This window comes from Kryptolebias marmoratus, linkage group LG7, assembly GCF_001649575.2.
Source record: "Kryptolebias marmoratus isolate JLee-2015 linkage group LG7, ASM164957v2, whole genome shotgun sequence".
Classification (NCBI taxonomy): Eukaryota; Metazoa; Chordata; class Actinopteri; order Cyprinodontiformes; family Rivulidae; genus Kryptolebias; species Kryptolebias marmoratus.
In genome coordinates, this window is record NC_051436.1 from 6,538,752 (window position 1) to 6,547,719 (window position 8,968).

An 8,968-nucleotide genomic window follows, 5' to 3' on the forward strand; every position below is an offset into this window, starting at 1 on the left:
GAGCACTGAAAATAATAATAATAAAAATAATATTAAAAAAAAGGGTGACAGGTTATTCGAAAAACCAACAAAAAATACTGAGAAAAACAAACGAAAACAACAAAAAAAAAAAACCTGCCGGTTGATTACAAACTTTAAAATGGCAACTATACACAGCCTTGATATGCAACCTAACTGTGAGATAGAGTAGTACATGAAGTTAAAAATCAACAATTTCATTCAGAGTACAAAACAATTCTTATCATAAAAATGTTATTCTTTTTTTTTCCTCTCTCTCTCTCTCTCTCTCTCTCTCTCTATAATGATAAATGCAGCAAAAACAAGTGTAGTGATGTCTCTATATTCAAAGGCAAGGCACGTAATGTGGACTATATGTCATCGTGCAAATTAAAGAGTTTCGGAGAGATTTTCCTCGTATATATATATAGGTTTGCGTCTTGACTGGAGAGGCAACAGCTGGGAGATTGCCATGCAGAATTCTTGATTTCAGGGAATATGCCACCACCCGCATTCATCGCTTTTCTTTTTTTTTTTTTTTCAGTTTTCAGCCTCTTCCGCTTTTAGAGTCAACCTTGCACAAGCTGGAGAAGATTACAGTACATTTTTGCATGAAAATTTTACGCTCAAGAGTCCCAAAATATGTCTTTAAAGAGGTAGTTCAGAGTCTCTGAAGTGGGGTTAAAACACGTTTTAAATCTGTTCAGATTAACAAACCTAACGGCTAAACTGCGAATGGCCGAGGACAAAGTGGATTGCCGCCATCTTTAAACAACTCCAAATTCATTGTGGGCGATGCAAATATTTTGTAAATATTAAAAAAAATACTGCCGTATTCTTAAAAATAAGCACCAAAACGTGCCACAACTAACTGCCGACGTCTCCGCAAACAACCGTAGAGTTTCGTGCCAAATCAAAGACTGCGAAATCAAGCCCAAACCATCACTCCTCCACCACCGTGCTTGACAGTTAAAAGTAATAATAATTCTATGAATTAATGACGTATCTGCTGGAATAACAATGGGAAACTGACAGCTGTGTTCTGGTCTACGATAGGGGTTCCCAAAGTCAGGTTCAGGACCCCACAGCGGGTCGCGAAAACACCAAGTTGGCGGTCTCGAGATGATTCCTAGAAATCAAATCAAATTTTAAACTGACTGGCGATGGTATATTCTTTCATATAAATGTTTGTACTGCCATCTTTATAATAACTGACTTAACTGGTTTTAAAAGGTTAGAACCATTTGTTTATAAAATAATATTTAGATAAAAACTGGAAGGTTTGAAATCGGAGTCGTTTTAAGATGCCGACAATCCATTTTGTCCGTTAACTGGTCCTTTAGGTCAGAACGGGCCATCTACAGGACGAAGCCCACTTTCAAAAAATCTGAATTATCCCTTCAAGTTTGTATTATTTGTATTTATTTATTTATTTGCAAAAAGTGGCTGTCAGCTTTACAAGCCGACGGCCGACTGCAACCTCATTTCTCGACACATTTCAGGTTGGTAACTCCCAGACACGCACACAGACACGCTCACAAATAAAAATAAAAAAAAAAATTAAAAGAAGAAACTAAAACAAAAAATAAAAAAAAAAACTTATCTCCCCACGTTGATGGGAAGGGCTCAAATTAAGTGCTGGTTTTCGCTCAGCTCTGCACAGGTAGATTTATGCTCGCCTTCGACTGCCTTCCTCTCATGCAAAGAGACGGATACGTGACTGAAATCAGATCCAAATGTTTCCTTAAACATCTCATAATTATCCCCCTTCCTTTAGAGTCTCAGGGCAGTCAGACTGATAGCTTCCCTTCAAAAAAAATTCAATTGCACTTGCCTCTGTCGCAAATTTAGTTCTTCCTCTTTTAGCATTACATTCCTTTTGGAAAGGACTTGCAAGGTTTTTTTTGTTTTTTCTTTATTTTTATTTTTATCAAGGAGGGGTCCAATCTCAAGCCTAGCATTTTAGTGTTTTGTTGTTTTTTTTTTGTTTGTTTTTTTTCTTTAGAAAACTGAACCAAGAGTTCTCAACTCTTGCCGTTAAGTGTTAAATCTTGAAATAAGTAGCGGTAGAGAATAAACGACAAATTAAAAATAAACAAAAACAAACAAGCCGTATCATAGTAAACTGAAATCGAACGGAAGAAGAAACACTCTGAATTCACAAGTTTTCGTTCCTACGGTGTACACAGTGAATCGCTCCATGAAGGTGGGGGTGTGGAAAAGAAGCCTCTTTTCAAGAGACCCCAGAGTCTCTGATTCGTCCGCCGGGCGGGTGTCAATCCGCAGACCCCCTCGTTTTTGAGTGTGTGTGTGTGTGAGTGTGTGTTTTAAATTTCGATTATACGTCTTCCTCCAACATGGAAAAATAGTACTGCTAAGAGTCTAGAGTGTCATGCAATAAAACATTAAGGCATCTATACATCACAGTATTTAGATGGATTGAAGAAGTTCGGAAACTGACTGGTTGGGTGATTGCAAGGAGACGGCAGACCTGAAGCGTCTTTTCCTCCGAGCCGTCCCTCTTCTTCGCTTCGGGGGCCGGCGTCCATCGTCGGGAGGGAGGGGAGTGGGAGTGAAGGGGGGCGGGGAGAGCGTTGGAAGAGGTGAGGTTGGGATTAAGAGGGGCAGGTTGGTGGTTTTTTTTTGTTTGTTTGTTTGTTTGTTTTCCTGCAGCACCTGCTGCTTTTGCTGGTTTCATCCACGGCTGCGGACGCCTGCGGTGCGAGCTCGATGCGCCACACCTGTTTGCGGTGGCGGCGGTGGCTGGGGGGATGGGGTCGTCCGGTGTCTGCGTCCTCAGTTCCCGGTCTCGGCGGGGACCAGCGGCTCACCAATGATGTTTATGCTGTAGTTCTGGTGGACATTTGTTGGCAGAATCGGCGTCCCGTTCGACACTTGGAATGGAACTAAGCTCGCCCAGGTACCAGGACTGAAAGAGAGAGCACACAACAGGACACGGAAAGGGTTACAAAAAAAGAAAAAAAAAGAAACACGCCGGGAACGTCTTTCTGCAGCACACGGACGTCTTCTCCCTCATCAGGACAATCGGGAAGCTTTGCTGAAGGCTCAAAGGGACAGTTCAGATCTTTTGAAAAGGGGTTCTGCAGAAACAGCTTTTCGAACGAATTTAATTTGGAGAAATACGACCGGACCGTTTCATTCTGACCGGACTGACGAGCTAATGGCTAGTCCGAGTGGATCGCTGCCATCGTCGAACAACTCAAAGCTTTACAGAGTCTTGCAGCGGGTCGTGGAAACACACGATGTTCGGTTATTTCAGTGGAAACATTTTGACATCCCCGCAGGAAGTGTCCCAGGCTGCACAGGAAGTGCTACAGCTAGCTGCGCTCGCCGTGGCCATCCGATCAGAACCTGAATGGGACCAACCTAGACAACCTGTTGTGTAGATCAAATTTCTCTTCTATTTGTTGCCTTTCGTAAAATAAAAAATGTTTTTCAGGCGTTGACTTGGGTTCACTCGCTTTGCTCCTACCTCGGCGCTGTCTGTCATGTGACGCCGTGATTGGGCGCGGTGGATTGGGCGGGACGTCCCCAAAGCGTGACTGATCGATCCCGTAAACCGGGTCAGATCCGTACGGTCTACAGCGGCTGTGAAGAACCACAGACTTCAGCGCGAACAACCGTGTAGCTCAAACCCGACGTCGACGTAAACAGCTATACGAAGGCGTTCGCCACCATTTGGAGCGCCGACTTGTTTTAACTGCGAATCCCCTCGGGTTAGCCGTTAGCTCGTCAGCCTGGTCAACGTTAAACTCTAAGAGCCATCTACAACAGGTAACGTATTAATTGCTCGTAAGCTTTCCACAGAACCCCACTTGAAAAGATCTGAACCGTTCTTTAAAGGTTTTTTTTTCCTATTTAGATTTACGTGGTTTAGACAAAAGATAAAAGCTGAGGTGATTCCACGTCACACAAGAGGGTCGTGCTTCTCTGAGTCCACCAGGAGGGTGTGTGTGTGTGTGTGTGTGTGTGTGGGGGGGGGGGGGGGTTAAATAAAAAAGTGGGGGTCCCTACACAAAGCTGTCCCATCCCCATTCATCTCACGCTAATGGAGAAACAACACGGAGATTGTTCCCGCCGAGCAACGGGCGCAAACTGAAAACGCGAGCGGGGAACAAGCAGCGCGTTGTTCCTGAGGGGTGCTGCGCTACGTACGTGTCAGATAATTAGCCCGCCCCCTCCACCACTTCCCCACTCTCCTTTTTTCTTCCTCGCAGGCCGCGCTCATCCTGCTGACGCCCGAGAATACCTGCGCCGTGAACTCGGATGGAACGGGGATACGCGGATAGAGCCAGGAGCAAAGCAAACAACAACAACCTAAAGAGATGGAGGAGTGAGGGAGGAGGGACGGAGCTCAGTGTCGAGGCGGAAAACAAAAACAAAAAACGGACAGAATCTATTAGACAACACCGTCTGCGCCGCTGAAAGCAGCTCATCAGCCAGTCTGCATTTTATACAAATCGCCAGTCACACTTCTTAAACCTAAAACAATGAAAGTGCAAATTTGGTTCACCTCGCCGCCCCGAGGACGCCGCGCTCTTCAGCGGCGGCTGAAAGGGAAGGGAAAGCAGCGGAGGAGATGTATTCAAAACAAAAGCAAACAACGCTCAAGTTTCGGGCTCCTGAGCGCAAAGAAGCGTTCAGAAAAAAGAGAGAGAGAGGGAAAAAAAAAAAAAAAAAAAAAGACTTCAAGGCTAATCCTCTCTAACAGTTTTTTTTTTTTTTCTTCTTCTTCTCTGGTCCGACCTGCCAACATGCAGTCTCCCCTCCCTCCCTCCCTCCTCTGCCAAAAATCATCGGACAGGAAACGGGGGATTAAATTTTTCCTACCTTGCGGAACAAAGAGCGCACAGAGCGGCCAAGGGGCTGCAGCGTTCTCTCTTTACCCTCCTCTCCCTCCTCCATCTCTGTTTCTCTTTCCTTATGAAACTCCTCTAATGTAATGGCTTACATCGGGGGGGTGGGGGTGGTGGTGGAGAGACCACACAGCTACAAAAGGCCACTTGCGGGCTTTTGTGTGCAAATTGTTTTTAATCTCATTAAAATCGATGGCTGTCAGCCCGTATCTGCATCCTATAAACTGAAGCTGCACCACTTCTTTCTATCAGTGTGTGTGTGTGTGTGTGTCGGTGTGTGTGTGTGTGTGTGTGTCGGTGTGTGTGTGTGTGTGTGTGTGTGTGTGTGTGTGTGTGTGTGTGTGTGTGTCGGTCTATTGAGTACCGAGGCCTGTTGGATGAATAAGCTAAAAGGAAAGTGTTCGGAAGAAGATACGGGGGCAAATTAGAACTTAAGATGCCAAAGAAACGGTGAAGTTGAAGGTCCGAATTCAACCAACTGAGATATAAAGTTTAAAAAATATCCCCAAACTGAGCCAAATGTTTTAAACCGTCCCTAACTTCTTTATATTCTGTCCCCAGGAAGCCAAGTCTTCTCGAGCAGCAGTTTCTTCAGATGGTTCTGATGGGTTTTTTAAAAGTTTTTCTTTGGACTTCTTCACTTTTTCTGTTCATTTTCTGTGCGGTTCTTAGACCGGACCGTGAAAATGTGACTACCACCTCAAAGTTGAGGTTTAGGGAGGGGGGGAAATCCATAAGAGACCAGAAACAGAAGCAGAGAGATGAGTTGGTCATCGACTGTTTGACAAGCCGTCGGCTAAAAGGGTTCTGGGAATCACGAAAAGACCATTTCAACCCTGAACAAACTGCGTCTTCGCGACAGACTGCTCAGGTCGGTTCCCAGCGACAGGTCCGATGTAAAGGAGGAGTAATTCGGAGTTCAGCATCCGACCGTGAGTGAAGCAAAACGGCAGAACTAAAGAAAGGCCGGAGAAATATCGCTAAAGACTTCGTTAACGATGACGAAAAACATCAGAGAACGGCGAAAGAATCAACCGAAGTCAGAATCACCGTTTGAATGATTAATCTGGGTTTTTTTTCTCATAAATCCAAACTAAACAAAATGGGAACAAATTGTGTGTTTGTGTCAGACTGAAGCTAGTTGCTTGTGACACGTCCAAGTCGACACAACAATGGCTCATCCCTTGAGTTTAGGAGACTTTTTAGGTCTGAATGATTCTAATGTGATTCTGGAACGGGCAAAAAAAGGGACCCCAGGAACTAAAACAGCAGATCATCGTCCCGATCTGCCTTCAAGTCGAAGTTTTAGAACATGTTTGTCTTCAGAAAAAATCCTTTTAGTTTCCTTTGAAAGTCACCATTTGTCTCTGCGCCGGGAAATCCCTTCCTATAACGAAGTTCTCAAACCGGCGCTCCCGTAAGCTGAAGCCCGGTGATAAATCGCCACATTTCTACAAACGACGGCTCGTTTTGAACCATTTTTTTCAGGTGGGGAAAAAAAAAATCTGAAAATGACAACTTGGTGTCCAAGTACCGGACAGGAAATGAGCGAGGAGGAGCCAAAGACTGAAAGGAAAACCAAAAGTTTGACGAAACATTTATCCGAACCGGCTTTTCGAGGGAAGTCTGGCGACGGGGGGAAAAGACGCGAGGAGCGGCCGAAGACTTTTGCACGGCGCTGTACCTGCCTGGCTCGCTCTGACCGAGGCAAACAAACAACCCACCCCCCCGCCACCAGACCTCGCTAATTTGGCTCCCCGCGAGCGCCGGCCCCCGGCCCGAAGCAGCGCGCTTCGTTTTCAAGGATTAGCTCGCCAAATTAGATTATCTAATGGCATCTTAATGGATTGCTGACCCACTTCCTGCGCAGCGGCAAACGCTGCGAGTCCGGCAGCGTTTTTTTTTTTTTTTCATTCGGAGGCGAGGAAAAAGAGAAACCCATCTCTATCTGAAACGACCCATCCACAAAAAAAAATACATTGATAAATAAAAGAAGAGGGGGCGGAGCTACTGTAATAAAATAAACGACCTTCAGCCGCCGCGCCGCCCACGAGGCGGGAAAAAAAAAAAAAAGAGACCTCAAACTGCTGCAGGAGGCACTTCTCTGCTACCTCTGCCCACCTATTAGGAGGCCTGTCGAAGGGGCTTTCTGCTCCGTGTGTGTGTTTATAACTCCAGCAAGCACAGAATGACCTGCACGCACACACACGCATGCTCGTGCACAGATACCTCTACATATCCAGGGAAAAGAAGGCAAACAGGAAAAGGCTTAGCTCAGCTTGCTCACTCTGCCGTGTTGAAACGATTCAGGGTGTTTTTTTTTTTCTCCCCTCAGGAGAGGGACAGAAATACAGAACGGGACCAGGAGGACGGCGGGTCTGGGGGGAGGCGAGGGGGCACGACCTGTGAGTTTAAGTTAAGGAGAGCGAGGCGTAAAGTCAAACAGGGCTGAGCTTGTTTAAACACGAGCTGGAAGCGATCCTCACACGGCTCCGGGTCCGACCTGAAACGACTTCGACGATTCCAGTTTTTTATTTTTACGTTTTCCCGAACCGTTTTCCACAGCGGGTAACTCTGCCGTGAAGTCCGACAGAGGAACCGTGCCGTGAGCGGAAATAAGGAATTGTTGTTTTTTTTTTGTCAGAAGTGATTGTGAAGCTTTTTCTTTCCCGCTTGTGAAGTGGAAGGAAGATCTTGTCGTAGTTATGAAGGAAGGAAGGTCCAGCTTCTTTCAGGTCTTTTAGGCTTTTATGTATCAGGATGTATTTTAAAAAAATAAAGATTTGGTTCTAAAACGACTCAAATCTAACCTGAAGTGACCAAAGCCACACAGCAGACTTCACCATGCTGCTGTGTAACAAACACAAAGGAAGTCCGCCCCACGATTCTGTAGCATTTCCTGTCTGACTTCACTGATGCCTCGCGTGGTTGCGGAGGAACTCTTTGCCCCGCTCTTCTTTACGTTACGTCACGTTTTCCCGACATTTATTTCCCGCTCGGCTCTCTTCAAGGTCCCGCCTCAGCGTCTCCGTCGGACCGTTCCGCTGTAGATCGGGGCCGCCGTTCTGTTTTACGACCCGGTTTCTGCCAGACTTCGGCTCCAGAACCCTTTGGTACACGGAGGAGGTCACCGTCAGCTCAGTGGCTGCAAAACACCCCCTCCCCACATCATCACCCCTCCTGACAGTTACAGTAGTAACGGGGTAATAACACATCTGTTTATTTGCTCCAAATAAACAAGAGATTCACGTAAATTCGATGACTTCCTGGATCAGAGGTGCTCAGGTCTTGTGGCCCAAACCATCACCCCTCCACTGCCGTGCCTGACAGTTACAGAAGTAATAAATATTATAAATAATGTAAAGTGAAAGTGGCAGCAGTGTATAACAGCGATGACATAAACCCTTTTGGGTTCGTTTCGCTCGTCGGTTCGGTCAGAATCAAACGGTTTCTCCAAACTTTTTTTGAGCTCCACCTCAACACACAGAAAATTACTTTAGCTGTTATTCAAAATCCGCCTTTTTTTTTTTTAACCGTTACGTTTCACAAGCTGGAGTGAGAGAGCAGAAAAAAAAACCAAAGTCATAAAAAAATGACAAAAGAAGTAAAAAACATGAGAGGAACACAGAGGATTGTGGGTATTTAGAAAAAAACAGGTGCCCGATCTATCTATCTATCGTAAGAGCTTCACAAACAGAGATTTTACTCGTAGGCGTCAAAAAGGTCAAGAATTAACAACAGGACCCGGTGATGCGTGATGGGTATGTCATGAATATGGAGGGTATCAGAGTGTCAGAGTGCACACGTGTGAGAGAGACAGAGAGAGAGAGGCGACATGAAAGAACGAAAAGGTTACCTTTGCCAAGTAATCCCCAAAGTGTCGTCAGTGGCACTGGGGCCATAATGTCTGCCGTTTTGAGTCACGCTCCAGTCACACTTCCTCAGCTGTCAATTGAAACCTAGCAGTCAGATCACTGGGCCAAGACAACTTCCACTTCAGATTACACCACAACTCAACACGGGAAAACACACAGGCATGCAGAGGAGGCAGACAAGCAGCAGAAACAAAGAAATATGACACCCCCCCCCCCCCC

The 8,968-nt window shown here is 45.7% G+C and overlaps 1 protein-coding gene across 8 annotated transcripts in view; it reads right to left on the minus strand.

Annotated features, from left to right (window-relative positions):
* Positions 1–493: 493 nt before the first annotated feature.
* The window catches only part of LOC108234872 (nuclear factor 1 B-type), a 69,671-nt gene continuing 61,196 nt past the window's right edge, over positions 494–8,968 (minus strand). For 6 of the 8 annotated variants that reach the window (XM_017414464.3, XM_037976339.1, XM_037976337.1 and 3 more), the window contains 2 exons: positions 8,731–8,819; positions 494–2,926 (listed from right to left, as the gene is read on the minus strand). In XM_017414464.3, coding sequence (XP_017269953.1) covers positions 2,794–2,926; positions 8,731–8,819 — 222 coding nt within the window. In that variant the 3' untranslated portion in view covers positions 494–2,793. The remainder of the gene's footprint in view (positions 2,927–8,730; positions 8,820–8,968) is intronic. The other 2 variants (XM_017414462.2, XM_017414467.3) reach the window with 2 other exon arrangements.